Here is a 27,912-nt window from a genome sequence, read left to right on the forward strand (position 1 = left end):
CTTCTCCCTCCACACATCCTGTGTGGCCGCGGACTGGTGTCACATGGGGTGCCATGTTTGGGTGCACAAGGGTGCGTTCTTCTCTCCTGGACGGGTCTACAGACTCATCTCTGAGGGACTACAATGGAGAACCTTCAGATCTTTTCCATTGTGTTGTGTTTATCAGGTGAGTCTCCACTCTGATCACTTCATCGTTCTCGGTTCAGTTAGATCTGTATAGAAAGGTGTATAATCCTACAGCTGCAACACAACATTATCTAAGATGGTAACACTCAGTTCATGCCAACATAGGAAAATCCTCCCAAAATGAGTCCAAAACAAGGAGATCATATCACACTTATCATTCCTTCATCATTCACCATTACATAATGCTGGTGTTCAGATTAATTGCTTAAAATCAGATTGTAGCCCTCAGTGTTATATTGTGTAGATAATAACAGAATGAGACACAACGGCAAAACCATTACCAGGGGAATGTTATCATCGGGTGGGACTCCACAAGATCAACAAAACAACCAAATTGTTAACCCCTTTACCTGGGGGATGGGCAAAGCTGGATGGACTTCCCAATCACGTAGTCACTGTGATTGCCCAGAATCATATCTAAAAGCTAGGAGTTGTTTTTTGGTCACTGAGCTGTCTGATCAATGTTTATAAACAATGTTATTTTGTATCTCTCTGTCTCCCGTCTGATCAATGTTTATAAACAATGTTACTTTGTATCTCTCTATCTCCTGTCTGATCAATGTTTATAAACAATGTTACTTTGTATCCCTCTATCTCCTGTCTGATCAATGTTTATAAACAATGTTACTTTGTATCTCTCTATCTCCTGTCTGATCAATGTTTATAAACAATGTTACTTTGTATCTCTCTATCTCCTGTCTGATCAATGTTTTTAAACAATAAAATAAGACAAACATGTTACAGCTGGCGTAGCTAACAAATAGATGTTAAACATTTAACTCTCTTGTGACCAGATTTCATTGATCTCTTGGACAAATTTAGCAGTGTCAGGATGTCTTACACTATTTTAACAACCCCCTCCCCTCTTTTTTTTTTTTTCTACTATAGGCTGACAAATTAGCAAAAAAGTGCTACTTTTTGTGAAATGAAAAGTTTTTTTTTTTTTTTTTAATGTTATTGTATCAGTAATTAAACTATTAAAACAGTTGACACCTGAGATCCCACTACAGCCTGAAGGTGGCAGTGTTTATCTGAAGACTAAAGATATACAGTGCCTTGAAAAAGTATTCATACCCCTTGAAATTTTCCACATTTTGTCATGTTACAACCAAAAACGTAAATGTATTTTATTGGGATTTTATGTGATAGACCAACACAAAGTGGCACATAATTGTGAAGTAGAAGGAAAATGATAAATGATACAAATAGATATGTGAAAAGTGTGTGTGTGTGTGTGGGGGGGCATTTGTATGGCGCCCCCCGGAGTCAATACTTTGTAGAACCCCCTTTCTCTGCAATTACAGCTGGAAGTCTTTTTGGGGATGTCTCTACCAGCTTTACACATCTAGAGAGGACATTTTTGCCCATTCTTCTTCTTTGCAAAATATCTCAAGCTCTGTCAGATTGGAAGGAGAGCGTCTGGGAACAGCAATTTTCAAGTCTTGCCACAGATTCTCAATGTGATTTAGGTCTGGACTGTGACTGGGCCATTCTAACACATGAATATGCTTTGATCTAAACCATTCCATTGTAGCTCTGGCTGGATGTTTCGGGTCGTTGTCCTGCTGGAAGGTGAACCTCCACCCCAGTCTTAAGTCTTTTGCAGACTCCTACAGATTGCCCTGTATTTGTCTCCATCCATCTTCCCATCAACTCTGACCAGCTTCCCTGTCCCTGCTGAAGAAAAGCATCCCCACCACATGATGCTGCCACCACCATGTTTCACGGTGGGGATGGTGTGTTCAGGGTGATGTGCAGTGTAAGTTTTCCCCCACACATAGCATTTTGCTTTCATGCCAAAAAGTTAAATTTTGGTCTCATCTGACCAGAGCACCTTCTTACACATGTTTGCTGTGTCCTCCACATGGCTTCTCACAAACTGCAAACAGGACTTCTTACGTCTTTCTGTCAACAATGTCTTTCTTCTTGTCACTCTTCCACAAGGATTAGTGGAGTGCACGGCTAATGCCGCATACACACGATCGGAAATTCGGGCAGTAAAAGACCGATGAGAGCTTTTGGTTAGAAAATGCGAACGTGTGTATGCTCCATCGGACTTTTGTTGGGCGAATTCCTGCCAGCAAAAGATTGAGAGCAGGTTCTCAATTTTTCGGTTGGAAAAAGTTTTTCGATCGGAAATTCCGATCGTCTGTACCAATTCCGATGCGCAAAATTTCTACGCATGCTCGGAAACAATTTGACGCATGGTCGGAAGCATTGAACTTCATTTTCTCAGCTCGTCTTAGTGTTGTACGTCACTGCGTTCTTGACGGTCGAAAGTTCAGTGAACTTTTGTGTGACTGTGTGTATGCAATCCAAGCTTGAGTGGAATTCTGTCGGAAAAAAACATCCAAGATTTTTCTGACGGAAAATCCGCTCGTGTGTACGCGGCATAATAGTTGTCCTGTGGACAGATTCTCCCACCTGAGCTGTGGATCTCTGCAGCTCCTCCAGAGTTACCATGGACCTCTTGGCTCTTCTCTGATGAATGCTCTCCTTGCCCGGCCTGTCAGTTTAGGTGGACGGCCATGTCTTGGTAGGTTTGCAGTTGTGCCATACTCTTTCCATTTCCCGATGATGGATTGAACAGAGCTCCGTGAGATGTTCAAAGCCTGGGAGATTTTTTTATAACCTAACCCTGCTTTATACTTCTCCACCACTTTATCCCTGACCTGTCTGGTATGTTCCTTGGCCTTCATGATGCTGTTTGTTCACTAAGGTTCTCCAACAAACCTCTGAGGGCTTCACAAAACAGCTGTATTCATACTGAGATCAAATTATACACAGGTGGACTCTATATACTAATTAGGGGGACTTCTGAAGGCAATTGGTTCTACTAGATTTTAGTTAGGGATATCAGAGTAAAGGGGGCTGAATACAAATGCACGCCACACATTTAACATATCTAAAAAATTTTGAAAACCATTTATCATTTTCCTTCCATTTCACAAATGTGCCACTTTGTGTTGGTCTATCACATAAAAACCCAATAAAATACATTTACGTTTTTGGTTGTAACATGACAAAATGTGGAAAAAGTCAAGGGGTATGAATACTTTTTTAAGGCACTGTATATATTCAATAAAGCCTCCAACATGCCTGCACTCCCTTATTATTGGCTGGCAAAGTGAGCACATGATTAGGAACTGCCCAAATTTGTTCCTGATCAATAGCGTGGAGTGGAGCTGAAACAGCTGAGATTGGGAGCCACCAGCTGTACAAAGAGTACAGCTTTTTTTTAAACACTCTGAATTCCAATCAAAGCTCCTGTCACAAAATAAAATGGTTACCTTACCCTAATGATCACACGTTGCCTTTGCTTTGCTTCAAAAATGATACCCCCTTTCTTGGTACTTCAAAGCCCCCAGAGAAGTCTATCACAATGCTCGCTAACAGCATCTGCAGCATTTGAGGGGCATTTATTCAGAATTAGGTTTGCTTTGTTTTGGAGGTATTGCAGGTATGAGATATCCCAGGATGCACTGGGAAACCAACAAGTGAACCAGAAAGACATCATTGGCAGTCACTTCCGGTTCATGTGTATATATTCTGGGAGTGTCTGGTGCAGACGTCATCTGATGTGGAGCAGCAGGAAGGTGAGCAGGGTCTGTACCAAAGTGGAGCAACTAGCAGACAGCACACGTGGTGTGCAACATGGGAAGACTATAGTGGAAGGTGAGCGGGGACCAGAGAGGGAGGACCTAGTGGCAGAGGATCAGTAGAGCTGGGGGGGACCGAAGCAGGAGAAACTAACAGATGTCACACGTGGTGAGCAACATGGGAAGACTATAGTGGAAGGTGAGCGGGGACCAGAGAGGGAGGACCTAGTGGCAGAGGATCAGTAGAGCTGGGGGGACCGAAGCAGGAGAAACTAACAGATGTCACACGTGGTGAGGAGCATGGGAGCAATAAAGTGGGAGGTGAGCAAGGACTGGTGAGAGAAGGGACTGAGTGGTAGAGAATCATCAGAACGGGGGGACAAAGGCAGGATAAACTATCAGATGTCACATGTAGGGTGAAGCATGGGAACAATAAAGTAGAAGGTGAGCAGGGACTGGAGAGAGAAAGGACTTTGTGGCAGAGAATCAGTAGAGCTGGGGGACCAGGGAGGGAGAAACTATTAGACGTCACACGTGGGGTGCAGCATGGGAGCAATATAGTGGGAGGGGAGCAGGGACTGGAGAGAGAAAGGACTGAGTGGCAGAGAATCAGCAGAGCTGGAGGATTAGGGTGGAAGAAACTAGCAGATGTCACATGTGGGGTGCAGCATGGGAGCAATAAAGTAGAAGGTGAGTGGGAGGTGAGAGAGAAAGGGCTGAGTGTCAGAGACTCAGCAGAGCTGGGGGACCAGGGTGGGAGAAGCTATAAGATGTCACACATTGGGTGCAGCAATAGAGCACTGTACATTAGCGGGAGGTGAGCAGGGACTGGAGAGAGAGGAGAATCGTCAAGCCAGAGGATCAGCAGAGGTTTAGGTTACTACTGAATGGAGGATCAGCAGAGTTAGGGGTTACTAATGAGCAGGGGATTAGCAGAGCTGGAGGTTACTACTGAACCAGGGATCTGATGAACAAGGGTGATAATGAGTTGGGGATCTGCTGATTGGGGGTACTAATGATCTGGCATCTGCTGAACAGGTGTACTAATGATCTGGGGGTATTACTAAGCTGGAGGTACTACTGAGCTAGGGTTCTACTGAGCCCCTTTAAAACAAAAAATCAACAGCACTGTTCATAGACCGTTCCACCCGGAAAAGTGGGCTCAGCTTGTGCCCCTGAAAAGCAGAATCTGACGAAACGTGTAGGGCTGAGCTGCGTAGTGATATGATATCACTATGTAATGTGTCAATTGCTTATTATGTTTATTGCTTATTGATTTCACATATGGTTTGAAAGCAATCTGTTTATTTAATGACTAGCACCTCATGTCAGAATGAACACTTGTTCACACCTGTCCACCTGTTTTTAGTGGACAGGATCGAATGTTGGTTGGAGTCAACGGGCACATGTCTGCTGACACCCGCCGCTCCATAGAGGAGACTGGTGGGTCCAATCTGGTCTGCCTGAAAAACAGTTTTTTCAGGTGGACTAGTTCTGCACTGATGATGAGTTTTTAAATCATTCTGGTTGAGCAGTGGGACACCTGAAGGACCCGTCTTCCACTTGGTGCCCTGTAAATACACAGACTGGCTGACAATCTATAGTAATCCTGTATCATGAAAATATTGTAGACCAAAACTTTTTTTTTAGGGTGGAGTAGGGAAAGGTAAAAAGCCCTGTTATGCTTTTATTGCAGGGTTACATTAGAGAGATTTCTCCTCACTTCCTGTCCAGCTAAAAAAAAAAATTACCAGATGGGAAGTGAGGAGAACTCTTTAAAAGGAGCACAGACAGAAATACAATTTTTTCTAGTAGAGCAGGTGAAGGTGGTTGTTGTTGTCAGTGTTCATGCTGAGGAAAGGTTGGGAACTCATACTATAACCCATCTGTGCCTGCGTGTGGCTGCTCAAACGAGAACACCTTACACTATCCTCAGATGAAGATGTGGTCCTCATGTTGGAAGTGTGCCGTATGGTGACCACACTTGAAGGTATGTGTTAAGAATCTTCCTGCATGATACTTCTCGTGGAGAATGTGTTTTATCACAATCTTCTTTTCCAGGGCTCTTTGGATTAGGAATGGTAGAGGGCCTCACTGAAGGATGGAACATCACAGTCACATGTACCAATGAAAGCAATTCTGAGAACCAAATCCAGTTATTGTGCAACTTGGAGATATTCATCTGCTCATCGATGGATGTAAGCCAGGAGAAATTTACCATTGACCAGTCTTCCATCCAAGTACCAGGCCTTGTGTTCAAGGCAAGAGGGGAAGGAGCCCCAAACTCACTCCTTGCCAGTTACAGCTGTCAGAGCGAAGATTGGGTCAACATGTCCACTGTCTTCTCCACTGTGCCGGGTAGGTCACATCCAGGGATGACACTCAGGTAGGGCAGTAGAGGTAGATGCCCCAGGCAGAGCAAAAACAGGGGGTGCATTACCACACAGGGAAGAAGAAAAACTCTTTGTAAAAACTCCATGAATTCTGGGAAATTTATAAGGTAAAAGGAGTAAAAACTCACGAAGGAGTGTAATGTTTAGGATGGGACATTGGGACATGTGTTATAAGTGGCCTTTATTCTTGCTTAAAGGGTCTGATATTATGTATAGAAATGTATGAACTAGGTGGAGGTTACAAATAACATTGCTGATACCCCAGAGCATCTCAGGTCTAACCAGTCATTGGGCCCATAGGGAGGGTTCTTTTGGAGGAACCACATAGATGTCTCCACCCAAAGGCCTACTGTATGTAAGAGATAACCATTTACATTGGGAAGTGGGAAATTATCGGCCTTTGTTCTTGCTCGGAGGATCAGAGGATCAGATATTATGTTTTGAAATGTATAGAAATGTCTGAGCTAGGTGGAGGTTACAAATAATGTTGCTGGTACCCCAGAACATCTCAGGTCTAATCGGTCTAACCGGTTATTGAGCCCATAGAGGGGTTCACCATTATGAACCACATAGACATCTCCACCCAAAGGCCTACATAAGAGATAATTCACATTGGGAAGTGTGAATTTAGTGGCCATTGTTCTTGCTTGAAGGATCAGATATTATGTATAGGAAAGTCTGAAGTAGGTGGAGGTATTTATTATTATTAATTTATTACGTTCCATTTGTTTAGATGCGGCATTCGTTATTTGAGATAATTCATAACTTCGCATAAGTTTGTATTCGTTACGTTCACCAACAGCCACATTTGAAGGGAAATTTCAATAGCTATAATTTAATAGTTAGTAATAGTCAAGTTATTATTAGTTAGTTATTATTTCATTTTTTTTTTTTTTTTTAACAATAGTTTTTTTATTGAATTTCACATTAGATAGTACAGTACAGGTTGCAGTTTGTTCAAAACAAAACAGTAGTTATACAAATTGTCAACACAAGAAATTATATCAAGTTAGTTATTTTTTCAGATTTTTCGAATTTTAGGATTTTTGTTCTTTTGAATTTTCGAATTTTCGAATTTCCGAAATTTCAAAAATTTGGAAATTCAAAAATGCGGAAATTCTGATAGCTCCAAATTAACGAATTTGTCAAAATTAGTTAAAAAACGAAGCTAATTGCACATGTCTACTGACCACTGAGCCCCACAGATTACACCGGGAGAGCAGGCTCCAGCTGCACCCCTCTCCCCTCCACTGCAGCTCCTCCTCTATCATAGGTAAATGCAGGGGGCGTGCCCAGGGCTGATGATAAGGCAGTACAGCCAGCCACCTTGTACTGTGCCCGGGCCCCATCAGTTCAAAAAGGGGGGCCCAGACAGCAGATGAAAGGGACACGTACTAGAACCAATCCCCCTGCAATGCAGCCAGAAAGGGTGAAAGAGGATGAGAAGCTGGCAGTGCTGCAGGGTTGGGGGGGGGGGGTGGCAGAAGAGGATTGGTATCTGCAATAAGACAGTACAGGCGGCCCTCCTGTAGGGGGGCCGGTTGTACGGTCTTATTGCAGATACCAATTCTCTTCCGCCCCCCCCATGCAGCACTGCCAGCTTCTCCTCCTATTTCCTCCTTCCGACTGCATTGCTGAAGAGCTGGGTCATTTTCTGGCCCCTTCATTTCCCGAATGAACACAGTGAGAGATCGGTACCAATCACTCCTGTGTCCATTCATTACTGAAGCATAGAAAACTGTATTGTGAATGAGCAGGAAACCTCAAAATGCCTCTGATTCATCCATCTGTGCAGCTGGGGTTGCAGAGAATGGGACTGAAAAATCTATGTCCTCAGTCACTTTTGGCCGATGGGGGGCAGTCAGGTAGGCTCTGTGGGGCCCTGTGATTTCAAACGGCAGCCCTGGGTGTGCCAGGTGTGCCTGGGCACACCCTAATCACTCTGTGCAGTGCCGATTCCCCCTACTGCCCGGGCTTCCCATTGCAGTGCTGCTGGCTTCCCCTCCTAACCTGTCCTCTCCCCCCCCCACACACCCCCCGGCTCCTACTGGGGTTGTTTCAGGATGAAGAGTGGGGGAAGGGGCTAATCAATATGTCATTTAACAGCTCCTTCATTTTCTAAATGAAAATACTCACTCACTGTGTTCATTCATAACTGAAGCATAGTAAACTGTAATTACTATGCTTCAGTTTGTGAATGAACAGGAAGCCGCTCAGCACAGAGCACTTCCCAGTCATTCACTGTCCAGTACAGCTGAGGCTGCAGAGAAAGGCACGGTTGTGTTTGAGTTTTGGGGTGCACACCCCTAATGCGATGGGCTGCGCACACCTATGTCTTCTGCACCTGGGTTGTCCCCATGTACCAAATATTTTATGTCTACTTCTTCCAGATCCAAATACCACAACCGTGCCCGTCTCTCACCCGGGTACAATTTCCTGGCACAAAAGCAGCAACAAACAACCAACCAAACCCAAAGAAGAGCTAGAAAGTCATTTGCCGAAGGAGAATAAGAAAGATAAAAACCCCAATGGGAGAGGAGGTAAAAAAAAAAAAGGCAAATGTGAAGGAGGTGATGGGGAAGGTGGTAAAAGTGAAGACGGTAATAGTCGGGATGAAGCTGAGGGAGGCGATGGGGAAGGTGGTAAAAGTGAAGACGGTAATAGTCGGGATGAAGCTGAAGAAGGCCATGGAGAAGGTGGTAAAAGTGAAGACGGTAATAGTCGGGATGAAGCTGAAGAAGGCAATCGGGAAGGTGGTAAAAGTGAAGAAGGTAAAAGTCGGAGTGCAGCTGAAGAAGGTGATGGAAAGGACTCCGATAATCGACTCAATGAAGGGTAATCTGACCGTCACAGTGAAAAGAAAATTCTTTACTCTACAGAGAAATTGAGACCATGGGCAATGTATGGAAATATCTGGGGACCATAGAAATTAGACCTGTGGTGTCCAACAGTGGCGGTTCGCAATGCAGGGTGCAGGGGCGCCACTCCCCCAATCCATGCACCCAGCCCCTAATCTACATGCAGGGCGCCGGACACATATATTCCAATGGGGTTTTTCTTTTTTTCTAAAGCACGTGATTAGAGCCCGAGGCTCTTATTGGCTTAAAAAAAGGGTGGGCTTGGGGCGGAGAGCACTGTGCCCCAAGCCCACCCTTTTTTGAAGCCAATTGGAGCCTTTGGCTCTAATCATGTTCTACTAAAAAAAAGATAACACTCACCTTCCCCCATTGGAATCCATGCATCTGGCGCCCGCGTGTAGATTAGGGGCCGGGTGCATGGATGGGGGGGGCGGCGCCCCTGCACCCTGCATTACAGGCACCCACTTGTGTGACAATAATGAATGAATATTCGAATAGCGAAAAAAAGAATAAAGAAAGATCCGTAAAGAAATGGATGAGCGATTTTGTGGTGGAGGAACTTGACTGGCCTGCACCTCAACCCAATAGAACACCTTTGGGATGAATAAGAGCGGAGACTGCGAGCCAGACCTTCTCGTCCAACATCCCAACATCAGTGCTTGACCTCACAAATGTGTTTATGGAAGAATGGTCAAACATTCCCATAGACACACTCCTAAACCTTGTGGACGACCCTCCCAGAAGAGTTGCAGCTGTTATAGCTGCAAAGGTTGGGCCAACTCACTATTGAACCCTACGGACTAAGATTGGGAGGCCATTAAAGTTCATGTATGTGTGAAGGCAGGTGTCCCAATACTTTTGGCAATATAGTGTGTGTGTGTGTGTGTGTGTGTGTGTGTGTGTGTGTGTGTGTGTGTGTGTGTGTGTGTGTGTGTGTGTAAATATATATATATATATATATATATATATATATATATATATATATATATATATACATACATACATACACGCACACAACAGATTTTGTACTGTATTAGCGCATATTCATGACTCGTGTGGTTGATTTACTAAAACCAGAGATTGCCGCTGTGCATTGTAGCCAATCAGCTTCTAACTTCAGGTTGTTCAATTAAGCTTTGGCAATAAAACCTGGGAGCTGATTGGTTTCTATACAGAGCTGCACCAGATTTTGCGCTCTCCAGTTTTAGTAAATCAACTCCACGGAGTCCTGACGAGGTGCTAATATAGCGTTAAAACGCGTTGACTTTTTTTCATTCCCCACAGTGTTGGTTGCTGTACCATGCAGTGGCGTCTCCAGCTTTCATATTTAGGGGGCACATGGGGGGACAGGGACAAAAGTAGGGGGGAAACTATAAAATGCATATATATATATATAGATATAGATAGATAGATAGATAGATAGATAGATAGATAGATAGATAGATAGATAGATAGATAGATAGATAGATAGATAGATAGATAGATAGATAGATAGATAGATAGATAGATAGATAGATATATCCTGGGGCCCTTTACTACGACCCCACAATGGCCCCTTCACATGTTCTGCAGTGAGCTCCCTTCCTACTGTATTGGGACCCCCCAGGGTGGCAGAAAACAAGAGATATATGTCACCAGCATACCAAGAAAATATAAGGATCCAAAGCAGTGGGAGAACTATCAGGGTTGCAAAGGTTGTCTTGCCTCCAGGCCCTGGTGTTCTGCCACTGTGGGGTTCCCCAGCCTCCTCTTGCTGTCCTGCCCCTGCTATTGACAGGGCTGGTCTGGCATCTCTTGGAATTTACAGGCTGGTTCTCTTGTCCTAAGGATGGGAGAAATCAGTCTGTTTTTTCAGTAACTGAGAGTCCTGGTGGAGTCCTTCCTGCAACTCGCTCTTCTCCCTGCCAATGAGGATGCAGGGGAAGGAGCAGATCGGGCGGCCGTGGTTGTGTGAGCGCTCGCATTATGCAGTGTCAGCGAGCAGAGGGAGGGGGGAGGAATCACCTGCAGGAGCTGACTGGGGACTCTCTCCCTCTTAGACATTGATTTTTTGTAAAAAAAAAAAAAAAAAGGTTTTTTTTATTTGGGAGGGGGGGATGGTGGGGCACAGCCTAATGTTGGGGGGGGGGGGGGGTCAGGGCCCCCTCTGGCCCTCCCCTAGGGACGCCATTGGTACCATGTTGCCTTTTACCTTAACGCCTTGGTGCGGGCCGCATGCACCTTAAATCCGAGAGGCCGCATATATACCGCGCTCCCGGCACAGAAAGCTCCTGATCACAAACTCTGCCCGCCCTGCCTCCCGACTTCTAAAAGCCCTCAAAGGGACAAGGATCGGAAGGTGCTGGCGCCAAGGGGTTTAAAATCAAGTGAATCAGCCAAGGATGAGTGGAGCAAGGCACCACATCCCAAATTAATGAGAGAAAATGGAAGATGAAATAAAGGGACTTTTAAGGTGCCTGAAACAGTGAAAAACTATATCACATGTAATAAAAATAGCTAATTTTTATTGAGTATATTTGTTAAAAAAGATCTAACAATCTTCTATTTAACATTGCGTGATCAAACCAAAACACTGAAGAATGAAATAAACTACTGTACAAAAACGTAATTCTCGACATGTTTCGCTAGAATATATATCTTCTTCAGGAGATTCGGAATTGTCTGTGTACAGCGTATTCACCCAAAACTAACTCCTGAAGAAGATATATATTCTAGCGAAACATGTCGAGAATTACCTTTTTGTACAGTAGTTATATTTCATTCTTCAATGTTTTGGTCTGATCACGCAATTTTAAATAGAAGATTGTTACCGGTATATCTTTTTTAACAAATGTATTCAATAAAAATTTGCTATTTTTACTATATATGTTATAGTTTTTCATTGTTTCAGGCACCTGAAAAGTCCCCTTATTCTATTTTCCATTTTCTTGGGGGCAAAGTAAAGATGGGCTTTTTTTGGGGTTCAGTCATCCAAATTTTTGTGTATATACAGAGTATGGTGTGACGGACCGGGCTTGCACCCAAAAAGTGAGAGGTGTGTATGGAATCGTGGTGGCGAGCCGGCCTTGGAGCAGCGCTGTACTGTCTATCCCAATATTTTATTGTGATCAACCCCCACACTGCACTGTGATCCCAATCTGCTCAGCTTTGCATTGACCCTTTAATTACAGGCAGGGCTGGTGCAAGGATTTTTGACACCCTAGGCGAAACCTCATTTTGCCTCCGCCCCTTGGCTCCACCCCTGACTCCACCCCCTTTGCCCTGCCCATGTATACCCCACCTTTTTAATGAAGCGCCCATCAAATGCAGCCTCACCAGTGCCATCAAATGCAGCCCCACCAGTGCCCATCAAATGCAGCCTACCAGCACCCATAAATGCAGCCTATCAGCACCCATCAATGCAGCCTACCAACGCCCATCAATGCAGCCTACCAGCGCCCATCAATGCAGCCTCATCAGTGCCCATCAAATGGAGCCTCACCAGTGCCCATCAATGCAGCCTACCAGCACCCATCAATGCAGCCTACCAGCACCCCTCTGTCCACCATGCTCCTCCAGTCCCCCTCTGTCCTCCATGCTCCTCCAGTTCCCCTCCATGCTCCTCTTGGTCCCTCTCTGTGCTCCTCCAGTCCCCCTCTCTCCTCTGTGCTCCTCCAGTCCCCCTCTGTCCACCATGCTCCTCCAGTCCCCCTCTGTCCACCATGCTCCTCCAGTCCCCCTCTGTCCACCATGCTCCTCCAGTCCCCCTCTGTCCACCGTGCTCCTCCAGTCCCCCTTTGTCCTCCGTGCTCCTCTGGTTCCCCCTCTGTGCTCCTCCAGTCCCCCTCTGTCCTCTGTGATCCTCCAGTCCCCCTCTGTCCTCTGTGCTTCTCCAGTCCCCCTCTGTCCTCTGTGCTTCTCCAGTCCCCCTCTGTCCACCATGCTCCTCCAGTCCCCCTCTGTCCACCATGCTCCTCCAGTCCCCCTCTGTCCACCATGCTCCTCCAGTCCCCCTCTGTCCACCGTGCTCCTCCAGTCCCCCTTTGTCCTCCGTGCTCCTCTGGTTCCCCCTCTGTGCTCCTCCAGTCACCCTCTGTCCTCTGTGCTCCTCCAGTCCCCCTCTGTCCTCTGTGCTCCTCCAGTCCCCCTCTGTCCTCTGTGCTCCTCCAGTCCCCCTTTGTCCTCCGTGCTCCTCTGGTTCCCCCTCTGTGCTCCTCCAGTCCCCCTCTGTCCTCTGTGCTCCTCCAGTCCCCCTCTGTCCTCTGTGCTCCTCCAGTCCCCCTCTGTCCTCTGTGCTTCTCCAGTCCCCCTCTGTCCACCATGCTCCTCCAGTCCCCCTCTGTCCACCATGCTCCTCCAGTCCCCCTCTGTCCACCATGCTCCTCCAGTCCCCCTCTGTCCACCATGCTCCTCCAGTCCCCCTCTGTCCACCATGCTCCTCCAGTCCCCCTCTGTCCACCATGCTCCTCCAGTCCCCCTCTGTCCACCATGCTCCTCCAGTCCCCCTCTGTCCACCATGCTCCTCCAGTCCCCCTTTGTCCTCCGTGCTCCTCTGGTTCCCCCTCTGTGCTCCTCCAGTCCCTCTCTGTCCTCTGTGCTCCTCCAGTCCCCCTCTGTCCTCTGTGCTTCTCCAGTCCCCCTCTGTCCTCTGTGCTTCTCCAGTCCCCCTCTGTCCACCATGCTCCTCCAGTCCCCCTCTGTCCACCATGCTCCTCCAGTCCCCCTCTGTCCACCATGCTCCTCCAGTCCCCCTCTGTCCTCGGTGCTCCTCTGGTTCCCCCTCTGTGCTCCTCCAGTCCCCCTTTGTCATCCGTGCTTCTCCGGGTCCCCCTCTGTGCTCCTCCGGTCCCCCCTGTCCCAGATCTGTCAGGACCAAAGAGCAGAGAAAGGAGCCGGTAAATCTGTCCTTTCCTGAATGCCCAGAGTCAGTAATCACTGACTCTGTTCATTCATAACTGAGCAGAGTAAACTGTGTCCTCTGTCTCCTCTCCATTTATCTTCAGTGCAGCTGGGGCTACAGAGAATGGGACTGGGGAATCTGTGTCCTCAGTCCCTATCCCTCTCTCAAAGTGGAGATGTCATGGGCCTGTTTAGACCCCTGATATCTTACCGAAGCCCCCCCCCATCACATACGAGGACCTCAAGGTATTTTTGGATCTCCATAGTGAACTAAGTGCTAATGTATCTAGCAGTTCCAATTGGATTCTGTAGAAATATATAATGTACTCATATTGACATACTTTTTTTCCAAGTACCCGCTGATACTTTTTTTTTTATGTCATGTGACAGTGGCACTAATATGCAGCACTGATGGGCACTGATGACACGTGGACTGTGTCAGTAGTTTTTTATTTTTATTTTTTATTTTTTTACAATTTTACTTTTTACAATTTATTTATTAATTTTTTTGTACAATATATATATATATATATATATATATATATATATATATATATATATATATATATTTTTAACAATGCTTTCTTTTGGGGGGGGGGGGGGGTGGATGGTGTCAGTGTTTTTTTGTTTTTGTTTTTTTACAATTTAAATTTTTAAATATTTATTAAAAATGTTTTCATTGACTGTGAGAAATGCCAGGGTAGGATATTCCATCTAATGGTGGTTTTCTTCCCTTTTTTCCTTGTCCCCCTGATCTACATTGCTATTCATTATTACATTCTTTTTGTTGTTTATATATTTTTTTTATAGAGACGCATGCATCTGCTCCTGAGGAAGTGGAGCTTGATCCACGAAACGCGTTGAGACTGTTGATGCCAATTTATCACATCGCCATGCGTTTCTATACTCCACCGACACTTCCGCTCTCTAGCGGTAACTCCAATAGATTAATTTTAGGTTAACCACTTGACCACCGGAAGATTTACACCCCTCCTTCATGACCAAGCCATTTTTTTTTTTGCGATACGGCACTGCGTCGCTTTAACTGAAAATTGCGCGGTCGTACGACGCTGTACACAAATAAAATGTCCTTTTTTCCCCCACAAATAGAGATTTCTTTTGGTGGTATTTGATCACCTCTGTAGTTTTTATTTTCTGTGCTATAAACAAAAAAACCCGACAATTTTGAAAAAAAAAAAAAAACACAATATTTATTACTTTTTGCAATAATAAAATATCCAAAAAAAACAAACAATTTTTTCCACAGTTTAGGCCATATATATTTTTCTACACATTTCTGGTAAAAAAAATCACAATAAGCGTATATTGATTGAATTGCACAAAAGTTATAGCGTCTACAAAATAGGGGATATATTAATGGCATTTTTATTTTTTACTAGTAATGGCGGGGATCAGCGATTTTTAGCGGGACTGCGGCAGACAAATCTGACACAAAGTGACACTTTTTGGGGACCAATGACATTATTATATTGATCAGTGTTAAAAAAATGCACTGTCACTGTACTAATGACACTGGCAGGGAAGGGGTTAACATCAGGGGCAATCAAAGGGTTAAATGTGTTCCCTAGGAGTGCTTTCTAGCTGTGTGGGGGATGGTTTAACTGGAGGGAGACAGATATCCATGTTCCTGCTTAGCAGAAACACAAGCCACTGTCAGATCGCCCTTCTGCCTGACTCGGGAACGATCGCCGGTTGCCGGCTTCCGCTGTGTCCAATCACAGCTGGAGTGGGTCGCCAGCGTTGCACGCGCGCGCGCCCCAGACTGGCCAAGCTATTGTAATATGACAGCTGGGCGGGAGCCCTATCATCATGGGGGGACATCATATGACATCCTCCAAGGATCGCTGCCCCACTGGCTGCCCTCTGGCCCGTTTTGTCACCTGCCGCACACTGTACCGGCCTGGTGCTGATACCATGTGATCGCTGTGGCCAATCACAGCAGATCACATGACACAATGAATGGCTTTGATTCATGCCTTTCATTGAGTACTGTTGTGAAGAGCTCTGTGATTGGTCACAGTGATTACATGGTACAGACAGGGCCAATCACAGCCCATCTGTACCATGTGATGAGCTGTGGCCAATCACAGCAGATCACCGGACAGTTGTACACAATGAATGGCTTTGATTCATGTCTTTCATTGTGTACTATTGTGATGCGCTCTGTGATTAGTCACAGTAATCACATGGTACAGACAGGGTCAATCACAGCTTTTAGCAATAGTAAGCACTGAATGAATAGTTTTCATTCGGAAAAAAGAATGATGGCTTTTAACTGTAAGGCTCCGTTTCCACTAGTGCGACTTGTCATGCGACTTTGGACACATAAAGCCGCATGACAAGTCACATCCCCCATTGATGTCAATGGCACCCCTTCCCATCCAATGCGACTTTGAAAATCCGCGACTTTGAAAAGGTGCCTGCACTACTTTGATGCGACTTTCATCCAGAGAGTGTAAAGTTGGATCAAAGCTGCACTCAATGTTGCATCAAAGTCGCACTCCAAAGTCGCACTTTAAATTGCGTAACTTTGGAGTCGCACTAGTGGAAACGTAGCCTAATATGCACAATTTTAAGCAATCATAGTGTGTAAAAAAAAAAAAAAAATCCTGATAACCTCCACAGAGTATTACAGTATTGCTCTGGTTACTGTATGTAAAAAATAAATATATAAATAAAAATGTATTAAAAAAAAATATTATTTTTTTTTTTTTACATATATACATTATATGATGACGCTGTACTGCCCATGCGTAAAATAAATAAATAACTTAAATTGTGGGGAAAAAAAAAACATTTTTTTTAAATGTCCTCATTTTCCAACAAATTGTGACAAAAAAAATGACATCTTCAAAAAACCCGCCATGCCTCTTACTAAATACCTTGGACTGTCTATTTTCCAAAAAAGGGTCATTTGGGGTTTTTTTTTCAAAATTTATTTAGTAAATAACAAAAAAAACCCAATGATAAATAAATACCATCAAAAGAAAGCTCAATTAGTGTGAAAAAAATTGATAAGAATGTTCTATGAGTACAGTGGTTGCATGACCGCGCAATTGTCATTCAAAGTGTGAGAGCGCTGAAAGCTGAAAATTGGCCTGGGCAGGAAGGGGGTGAAAGTGTACAATATTGAAGGGGTTAATATTGACCAATGTTTACAATTCAGCTTCAAAGCCCGGAAATCCTATCCTGCGGGTACAATGAGTTCTCCTCGTTTCTCTCTTTCAGCTACAAGCGGTTGTACACCGCCATCACCGCCTTCGCCGTCATCGCCGCCCTCACCGTGATTCTGCTCCTTCTGGCCGCCTTCTGCCTCCATCGATGGAAAAAGAGAATAGAACAAAGTAATTGAGGAAATGCTGAACGTTCTTCTGGTTTGTTTTCTGTTTCCTGATACATCGGAGAGCGAGGATTCTCCTTCCCAACATTCCCGCTAAGCAACACAGTGCAGATCGGTGACAGCGACCATATCAGCCAATCAGAGTTCAATTCATCTAAGAAGACATCAGAGATGGTTTCAGATTGGTTAATGTGAATGGCGGCACACATCATGGTGGCTGTAGAGATGAGAAGGGGGGGGGTATTTTGTAGTCCTGTTCTAGAGGGACAATGCTGCTCCTCCATAGAAACAATACAATGAGTGGGCAGTGTAACCCTAAGGCAGGAAGTGTGTTACTGGCAGGATCACCAGGTGAAAAGGGAAAAAGCTAAAAAAAAAAGAAAGCTATCATTCCCACATCCCTACACCATTCCTGGGTCTGTATACCTGCTGAGCCCATTATGAGGGGTTCCCACCATCTCTGCACCATTTATAGGTCTGTACACCTGCTGTGCCCATTATGAGGGGTTCCCACCATCCCTGTGCTGAGTTCCCGGGTCTGTACACCCGCTGTGCCCATTATGAGGGGTTTCCACCATTCCTGTGCTGAGATCCCAGGTCTGTACACCTGCTGTGCCCATTATGAGGGGTTCCCACAGTGATAGACTCAGTGTCCATTAAGTAGTTGTCCATTATTTGCTCGGTCACCCTGTGCCCCTAATAGACACAGGGTAACTTACACATAAGAGGACCTGGGGAGGTGAGACATGGGTTTCCCAACCTCTTGAAGGTAAGCTGGGTTCCACTGGCCCATAGTTAGTGGGTAAGAGGCTTCCTCCCAGTCCTCTACAAAAGCCCCTGTCCCAGTTAGGTCTGTCACACCCACCATCCCTGCACAATTTCTGGCTCTGTACACCTGCTGTGCCCATTATGAGGGGTTCCCACCATCCCTGTGCTGAGTTCCCGGGTCTGTACACCTGCTATGTCCATTATGAGGGGTTCCCCCATCCCTGTGCTGAGTTCCCAGGTCTGTACACCTGCTATGTCCATTATGAGGGGTTCCCCCATCCCTGTGCTGAGTTCCCGGGTCTGTACACCTGCTATGCCCATTATGAGGGGTTCCCACCCTCCCTGTGCTGAGTTCCTGGGTCTGTACACCTGCTGTGCCCATTATGAGGGGTTCCCACCATCCCTGTGCTGAGTTCCCGGGTCTGTACACCTGCTATGTCCATTATGAGGGGTTCCCCCCATCCCTGTGCTGAGTTCCTGGGTCTGTACACCCGCTGTGCCCATTATGAGGGGTTCCCACCATCCCTGTGCTGAGTTCCCGGGTCTGTACACCCGCTGTGCCCATTATGAGGGGTTTCCACCATCCCTGTGCTGAGTTCCCGGGTCTGTACACCTGCTATGTCCATTATGAGGGGTTTCCACCATCCCTATGCTGAGTTCCTGGGTCTGTACACCCGCTGTGCCCATTATGAGGGGTTTCCACCATCCCTGTGCTTAGCTCCCAGGTCTATACACCTGAGGCCCTTTACTATGATCCCACAACGGCCCTTTCACATGTTCTGCAGTGAGCTCCATCCCTACTGTATTGGGGTCCCCCAGGGTGGCAGAAAACAAGAGATATATGTCACCAGCATACCAAGAAAATATAAGGGTCCAAAGCAGTGGGAGAACTATCAGGGTTGCAAAGGTTGTCTTGCCTACGGGCCCTGGTGTTCTGCCACTGTGGGGTTCCCCAGCCTCCTCTTGCTGTCCTGCCCCTGCTATTGACAGCGCTGGTCTGGCATCTCTTGGAATTTACAGGCTGGTTCTCCTGTCCTAAGGATGGGAGAAATCAGTCTGTTTTTTCAGTAACTGAGAGTCCTGGTGGAGTCCTTCCTGCAACTCGCTCTTCTCCCTGCCAATGAGGATGCAGGGGAAGGAGCAGATCGGGCGGCTGTGGTTGTGTGAGCGCTCGCATTATGCAGTGTCAGCGAGCAGAGGGAGGGGGGAGGAATCACCTGCAGGAGCTGACTGGGGACACTCTCCCTCTTAGACATTTTTAGACATTGCCTTTTTGTATAAATGTTTTTTTTTAATTGGGGGGGCACATGGTGGGGCACAGCATAATGTTGGGGGGGTCAGGGCCCCCTCTGCCCCCCCCCCCAAAACCCAATAGATTTGGGATTTGTTTTGGAGGGGAGATGTACAAACCTTCTGTTTTACCATAGAAAAGCAGCAGCAGTCAGGTCTTGTACTGTGTTGGCCATCAATTAATGCAAAAAGTTTGAAGTTTAGATGACACCTTTATTTGCTGATCCAAATCCTCCGGCCTTACCTTCAGTCTTGCACAGTTGTACCGGCTCCTCTCCTGGACTGAAATGGCTTACTCTGATTTCACTGCACACTGTGAGCTTCTCACAATGAGGGGGCTGGGAGGAACCAGGGAAGGTAAAATAAAAGCACCCTCAACTTCAGATTTAGGCAACTAAAGTTGAAAGATTTTGAGCCTCCTAAGGGTCATTCCTCATGCAATACATATTACAGTTATAATTCTATAAATCTTGAGGTCCGAATAAGCAACCTAAGTCCCAGAGGCTCACATTTTTTGGGTCCATGTTGACAGGCTTTGGGCTTCTGTGGATGGAATCAGTTTGACATCAGTTTGAGATGCCTCCAAGCTCATTTAAAATTACCTGACAGGGGCATTTCACCTGTGATTGACTTCCTTCTGATCTTTATTTGATCTGCAATTGACCTCCTCCTAACCTTTGTTTGACCTCGATCTAACTTTCATTTGACCTCCTTCTGACCTGCAATTGGTCTACCACTGAACTTTGTTTGACCTCCTATTGACCTCCTCCTGACCTACAATTTACCTCCTTTTGATCTTCGTTTGACCTCCTGTTGAGCTCCTTCTGACCTGAAACTTATCTCTTTCCGACCTTTGTTGAATCTCCTGTTGATCTCCTTAAAACCTCTATTTGACTTGCAGTTGACCTCCCTCTGACCTGCATTTGACCCGCTTTAAGCAGGTTTTGCGTTACCAGAGACTTAAATGGGTGTCTAGTACCTGTTGGAGATCGAGCTGGAGAGGGGGCTTCTCTTGCACCTTTTGTCCAACACCTCTGGTAGTGATGACAGGAGGTGTGCGGATGCAGAGTGTAATGGGCAGTGTAACGGTAAGTGTAGCGGTGTAATGGGCAGCGCTAGTTGGTGTTTGTGGGGAGCTGAAGACCACCGATCACCAGGCAGGAACCAGGAACTGGAACAAAGTGACACTTGATTGGCAGACAGGAGCATAGCCAGGACACAAGCCAAAAGGTCATCAGCAGCCGGGCAGCAAGGTACAGGAACATCAGGCAGATTCAGAGTCCGGATACAAGCCAGGATCGGTACACAGCCGGGCAGCGGGGTGCAGGAGCACAAGGCAGAAGCAGAGTTAGGGTACAAGCCAAGGCAGGCAGTCACAGCAGGCAGGCATGCAGAAATCTAGGTACAGGACAGGGGCATGCTGAGTCATACACGGGTAGGCAGGTATAGCAGGTCATGGTGCAGGTAAGCAGGAACTAGGTGACCATTCAGCAATCTGTTTATGTCATAGCCCAGCCTAAATAGGCCGTTTGGCACCAGTGTCAATACTGGGCATGCCGTTCTGTTTTGCATGCATGCTAATATGTTTGCGTGTGCATGCCTGTCTTGCAGTGGGCATTTAACTCAGGATTATGAGAATGCACATAAGCATGACCATGTAAAAGCCTTCTGGTTCCGAAATGTACTGAGCTTATCTTACAATAGGGATCTAAAAAATCCTCTTGAAGTGAACAAAAGCCCATCAACACAGGTCCTTAATACTGTAACCTAATTAACTTGTGTTAGCCAATACAGAGGATCACTTCAACTGCAAAATCTTTTGTAAGCACAGTAAAGAGGAAATTGAACCGTGAAAGCAGATTGCTGCTGCAAATTTTCCGTTGTGCCCTTACATCATAGCGGTAATCCATGGCCAACCGTCTTATTTCCGTTATCTGAGTTCTGATTTCTTCACTCTGCAATTTCCTCCAATGAATATTTCGGAACACTTGTTGTTGTTTTAGTGTTTTCTCATCCCTTAATCACATATTAACGGCTACATTGTTTGAATATTTTCCCAGGTACCCTCAAGGCAGGGGGCACCAGTGCTCAGGTAAGGAAAATGTTTCTGCTCCTTCAAAAAATTGTACCCTGAGATGGATTCTGTATCATGGGCGCAACTCTTTTGTAATCAGGGCAACCATCAGACATTTTGGGGCCCCTTACACAACTTGGTGGCCTGGGCCCCCCAGGGCCTGACCACCAACATTCCTCAAGTCCCTCCCACTGGCCGTCCCACCCCATTTGCCCAATGGCCATCCCACCAAGTCCTTCGGCGCACCCACTTTTATTTTAACACTCTTATCCCAATGTAACCCCGCCCAGAATCATCTATCCCTCTTCACAATGTATCCCAATCCCCACCCAGCATCATCCATCCCTCTCCACAATGTATCCCAATCCCCACCCAGCATCATCCATCCCTCTCCACAATGTATCCCAATCCCCACCCAGCATCATCCATCCCTCTCCACAATGTATCCCAATCCCCACCCAGCATCTGCCATCCCTCTCCACAATGTATCCCAATCCCCACCCAGCATCATCCATCCCTCTCCACAATGTATCCCAATCCCCACCCAGCATCATCCATCCCTCTCCACAATGTATCCCAATCCCCACCCATCATCATCTATCCCTCTCCACAATGTATCCCAATCCCCACCCAGCATCATCCATCCCTCTCCACAATGTATCCCAATCCCCACCCATCATCATCTATCCCTCTCCACAATGTATCCCAATCCCCACCCAGCATCATCCATCCCTCTCCACAATGTATCCCAATCCCCACCCAGCATCATCCATCCCTCTCCACAATGTATCCCAATCCCCACCCAGCATCATCCATCCCTCTCCACAATATATCCCAATCCCCACCCAGCATCATCCACCCCTCTCCACAATGTATCCCAATCCCCACCCAGCATCATCCATCCCTCTCCACAATGTATCCCAATCCCCACCCAGCATCATCCATCCCTCTCCACAATGTATCCCAATCCCCACCCAGCATCATCCATCCCTCTCCACAATGTATCCCAATCCCCACCCAGCATCATCCATCCCTCTCCACAATGTATCCCAATCCCCACCCAGCATCATCCATCCCTCTCCACAATGTATCCCAATCCCCACCCAGCATCATCCATCCCTCTCCACAATGTATCCCAATCCCCACCCAGCATCATCCATCCCTCTCCACAATGTATCCCAATCCCCACCCAGCATCATCCATCCCTCTCCACAATGTATCCCAATCCCCACCCAGCATCATCCATCCCTCTCTACAATATACCCCAATCCCCCCCCAGCATCATCCATCCCTCTCCACAATGTATCCCCATCCCCACCCAGCATCATCCATTCCTCTCCACAATGTATCCCAATCCCCACCCAGCATCATCCATCCCTCTCCACAATGTATCCCAATCCCCATCCAGCATCATCCATCCCTCTCCACAATGTATCCCAATCCCCACCCAGCATCATCCATCCCTCTCCACAATGTATCCCAATCCCCACCCAGCATCATCCATCCCTCTCCACAATGTATCCCAATCCCCACCCAGCATCATTCATCCCTCTCCACAATGTATCCCAATCCCCACCCAGCATCATCCATCCCTCTTCACAATGTATCCCAATCCCCACCCAGCATCATCCATCCCTCTCCACAATGTATCCCAATCCCCACCCAGCATCATCCATCCCTCTCCACAATGTATCCCAATCCCCACCCAGCATCATCTATCCCTCTCCACAATGTATCCCAATCCCCACCCAGCATCATCCATCCCTCTCCACAATGTATCCCAATCCCCACCCAGCATCATCCATCCCTCTCCACAATGTATCCCAATCCCCACCCAGCATCATCTATCCCTCTCCACAATGTATCCCAATCCCCACCCAGCATCATCCATCCCTCTCCACAATGTATCCCAATCCCCACCCAGCATCATCCATCCCTCTCCACAATGTATCCCCATCCCCACCCAGCATCATCCATCCCTCTCCACAATGTATCCCCATCCCCACCCAGCATCACCCATCTCTCTCCACAATGTATCCCAATCCCCACACAGCATCATCCATCCCTCTCCACAATGTATCCCCATCCCCACCCAGCATCATCCATCCCTCTCCACAATGTATCCCAATCCCCACCCAGCATCATCCATCCCTCTCCACAATGTATCCCAATCCCCACCCAGCATCATCCATCCCTCTCCACAATGTATCCCAATCCCCACCCAGCATCATCCATCCCTCTCCACAATGTATCCCAATCCCCACCCAGCATCATCCATCCCTCTCCACAATGTATCCCCATCCCCACCCAGCATCATGCATCCCTCTCTACAATATACCCCAATCCCCACCCAGCATCATCCATCCCTCTCCACAATGTATCCCAATCCCCACCCAGCATCATCCATCCCTCTCCACAATGTATCCCAATCCCCACCCAGCATCATCCATCCCTCTCCACAATGTATCCCAATCCCCACCCAGCATCATCCATCCCTCTCTACAATATACCCCAATCCCCACCCAGCATCATCCACCCCTCTCTACAATGTATCCCAATCCCCACCCAGCATTATCCATCCCTCTCCACAATGTATCCCAATCCCCACCCAGCATCATCCATCCCTCTCTACAATGTATCCCAATCCCCACCCAGCATTATCCATCCCTCTCCACAATGTATCCCAATCCCCACCCAGCATCATCCATCCCTCTCCACAATGTATCCCAATCCCCACCCAGCATCATCCATCCCTCTCCACAATGTATCCCCATCCCCACCCAGCATCATCCATCCCTCTCCACAATGTATCCCCATCCCCACTCAGCATCACCCATCTCTCTCCACAATGTATCCCAATCCCCACCCAGCATCATCCATCCCTCTCCACAATGTATCCCAATCCCCACCCAGCATCATCCATCCCTCTCCACAATGTATCCCCATCCCCACCCAGCATCACCCATCTCTCTCCACAATGTATCCCCATGATTCTGAGTGGGGATGAGAGTTACATTGTGTAGAGCATCTCCACAATGCAACTCTTATCCCCACCCAAAATCATCCTCATCCTTTTTCACTGGTCCACTCCAATCTACAGCACAGCAGCATGCCACTGCACACTGGTGACCTACCCTCCATGTTGGTCTCTGGCATCTGCATGCACCTGAGAGGGCTTGGTCCACTCCCACCACTAACGAGGCTGACCACACCCCCTCCCCGTGTTCCAACCCACTCCAATCACAATACTAGTAACCAGTAAGTAACCTAGCAGCAGCGAGCTCCGCCTCAGCAGGGAAGGAAGCAGAGAGAGTTCTGGATCACCTTCCGGGGGGACACAGGGAGGAGGAATCAGGCGGCGACTTGTGTTTTTGTCATTCTCCCTATTGCGGGCGCCGTGTGGGCCAGGGGCTGCCTGCTTTGCTAACAGTTTCATTCATTATGCTGCTGTATGGGCGTGCAGGCCCGACCGGGCCCCTTAGGATGTTGGGGCCCCTTACAAGTTTATTGCCTGTACCCCCCACTAATGGCAGCCATGTTTGTAATATAAAGATTGCATACAAATAGTAAAAACAAGATATAAAATAAAACATTGTTTCAAAAAATGTGGAATGTTTTGTAAATCTAGACTTAAAATCTAGTCTTCCCCCCCTCTGCCCGTCCCTGATTTCTAATGCCGCTGCCTCCTATTTTACAGAAATTACAGGAGGGAGACGAGAAGGTGGTCACGGGTAATGCTGAAGCCACAAATTCAGGGAACCCAGTAATTCCTCCTGTGAACAATCCAACCGGTCACATCTATCAGGAAATAGAAGAAACCCCACAGGTGAGCTATAAGTCTGGGAAAATTGAGTAAACTGTGATTTCTAGGGATACATTAAATGTAAAAAGATGAAGTTCTTGTGGTACTGATGGTACTGTGGTATTGGTTTATATCTCATAGTGACATCTTCAGTCAAAGCAATAGTATTTATGGTCCTTGCTTTGTGCACTGGTGCACAGTCATGTTGGAACAGGAAGGGGCCATGCTCAAACTGTTCCCACAAAGTTAGGAGCATCAAATTGTCCAAAATGTCTTGGAATGCTGACACCTTAACAGTTCCCTTCACTGGAACTAAGGGGTCAAACCCAACCCCTGAAAAGCAACCCAACACCATAATCTTCCCTCCACCAACTGATTTGGACCAGTGCAGAGCAAGTTTGGGGTGGAGGAACTTGACTGTCCTGCACAGAGTCCTGACCTCAAACCCATAGAACATCTTTAGGATGAATTAGAGCAGAGACTGCGAGCCAGGCCTTCTCATCCAACATCAGTGCCTGACCTCACAAATGTGCTTCTGGAAGAATGGTTAAACATTCCCATAGACACACTCCCAGAAGAGCTGAAGCTGTTATAGCTGCAAAGGGTGGGCCAGCTCAATATTGAACCCTACAGACTGGGATGCCATTAAAGTTCATGTGCGTGTAAAGGCAGGCGTCCCTATACTTTTGATAATATATTGTATGTATAGTCTAGGTAATGTGATACAGACAAAGAAGTGCGTAGGAAAAGAGATATATTGATGATTATCTGATAGTGACATCTATAATGTATAGAGAAAGACATACGGTATATTGATGAATGTCTGATAAAAATGTCTATAGTCTGGGTAGTGTGATCTGGGATAATAGATTGTGTATAGAGAAAGAGAAATATCGATAATTATCTGCTAGTGATCTGTATAGTGTATCCGTAGACATTCAGGATAATGAAGTATGAGAGTATAGTCTAGACTCTAGGGCCTAGACTTAAAACATCACTATTAGATAATCATCAATATATCTCTTCCTAGGCAGTGTGTGATGCAGAATTACCGACTATAAAAATGGCATGTACCAAATGACACTGGTTGTCTTTTTTTCCCTTGTAGAATTCGGCTGAGGTCAAGAACAATCCTCTCTACGTACCTTCTCAGGAGCAGCAGTTGGGGTCACAAGGTCAGCCTCCATCCAATAGACAATATAGCCTCCTCCAATTACCAGTCTAGCAATGATGGCAGTGCGTAGAAGAAAGTGGAAGAGTTTGTTTTATTTAGAATAAAGTACATTTTTTTGGAAACTTTGGGTCTTTTTTTCGTTACCTTTTCTATTTTTAACACAAGTCTATTGAAAATACCGTAAAGTCCTGCTAAATCTGACAAATGCCACATCCACAACAGTGCTGAGAGATGACTTTCAGTGAATTTCTTTGCCTCTGATATACCGGTATTTGATGTTCTACTCAAACACCTTGCTGGACCATCACTTCATGGCGTAGATGGGATCCTGCGGATAAAAAAAATAAATCACCAATCATATTTAAGGAGTTTCGGAACTCCCAAATGAGCAAATATTGGTAGGTTTGGATTCTAGTAGTCTCCTTCAATTCCTAATTTTATTGATTTAAGCATTAAAAAACAACCAATACCTTTTAGGTGCAGAATGAGATTGTTTCACAGAATTCATAAAGAACTAGATAGCTCGTATCAGTTCAAATTTGAGGCCATACCCAATGTCACAGGTGTGGTAATGCACTGGTGGATGTGATTGATGTGTTTTTGGGGCAGTCCGTTATTTGTGTTTGAAACCCACCTGCGTTTTCGTGCCCCGAGTACCCCTGAAGTTTGTGTTGTAGGCATTCTAACTTAATTCCAAGCCTAACTGGGAAAAAAAAAATGTTAATTCAACTTTTCAGCCTTTTGTCAAGTGAATTCAGATCTCCCCAAAAACAAAATGATCTATACTGGTAGGGTCTGTCCCAAAAATGTATTGTGATGTGGCAACTTTGGATGCACTCCACTTCATTTCAACTGTCTGACTCTTCTTCAACACAGATGTTTGGTATAGTCTATTTAGTTTGTACCTGTGGTTTCATCCCTGTCTTCTTGTACCTGTGGGTCCGTCCCTGTCTTCTTGTACCTGTGGGTCCGTCCCTGTCTTCTTGTACCTGTGGGTCCGTCCCTGTCTTCTTGTACCTGTGGGTCCGTCCCTGTCTTCTTGTACCTGTGGGTCCGTCCCTGTCTTCTTGTACCTGTGGGTCTGTCCCTGTCTTCTTGTACCTGTGTGTCCGTCCCTGTCTTCTTGTACCTGTGGGTCCGTCCCTGTCTTCTTGTACCTGTGGGTCCGTCCCTGTCTTCTTGTACCTGTGGGTCTGTCCCTGTCTTCTTGTACCTGTGGGTCCCTCTCTGTCTTCTTGTACCTGTGGGTCTGTCCCTGTCTTCTTGTACCTGTGGGTCCATCCCTGTCTTTTTGTACCTGTGGGTCCGTCCCTGTCTTCTTGTACCTGTGGGTCCGTCCCTGTCTTCTTGTACCTGTGGGTCTGTCCCTGTCTTCTTGTACCTGTGGGTCCCTCCCTGTCTTCTTGTACCTGTGGGTCCCTCCCTGTCTTCTTGTACCTGTGGGTCCGTCCCTGTCTTCTTGTACCTGTAGGTCTGTCCCTGTTTCATTTTTCCGTCCCACACTCCTATCTGTGAAAGCCATTTTTCCT

At 46.4% G+C, this 27,912-nt stretch overlaps 1 protein-coding gene across 1 annotated transcript; it reads left to right on the forward strand.

The window, feature by feature from the left end:
- Positions 1-26,505, forward strand: LOC141122798 (uncharacterized). The gene is made up of 7 exons (XM_073612005.1): positions 1-166; positions 5,847-6,143; positions 8,569-9,013; positions 17,164-17,279; positions 21,394-21,425; positions 25,105-25,233; positions 26,318-26,505. The coding sequence occupies exons 1-7, from the start codon at positions 124-126 to the stop codon at positions 26,432-26,434; spliced, it is 1,179 nt and encodes a 392-aa protein (XP_073468106.1). The 5' UTR covers positions 1-123; the 3' UTR covers positions 26,435-26,505.
- Positions 26,506-27,912: the final 1,407 nt, after the last annotated feature.

Source organism: Aquarana catesbeiana, linkage group LG01, assembly GCF_042186555.1.
Source record: "Aquarana catesbeiana isolate 2022-GZ linkage group LG01, ASM4218655v1, whole genome shotgun sequence".
Classification (NCBI taxonomy): Eukaryota; Metazoa; Chordata; class Amphibia; order Anura; family Ranidae; genus Aquarana; species Aquarana catesbeiana.

Bases quoted from the DNA above. Each gene is read 5' to 3' on its own strand.
- LOC141122798 (XM_073612005.1), top strand. From the start codon at position 124: ATGGAGAACCTTCAGATCTTTTCCATTGTGTTGTGTTTATCAG. The intron at 167-5,846 runs GTGAGTCTCCAC...CTTCTTTTCCAG, and splicing joins CATTGTGTTGTGTTTATCAG to GGCTCTTTGGATTAGGAATG. The intron at 9,014-17,163 runs GTAATCTGACCG...TCTCTCTTTCAG, and splicing joins GATAATCGACTCAATGAAGG to CTACAAGCGGTTGTACACCG.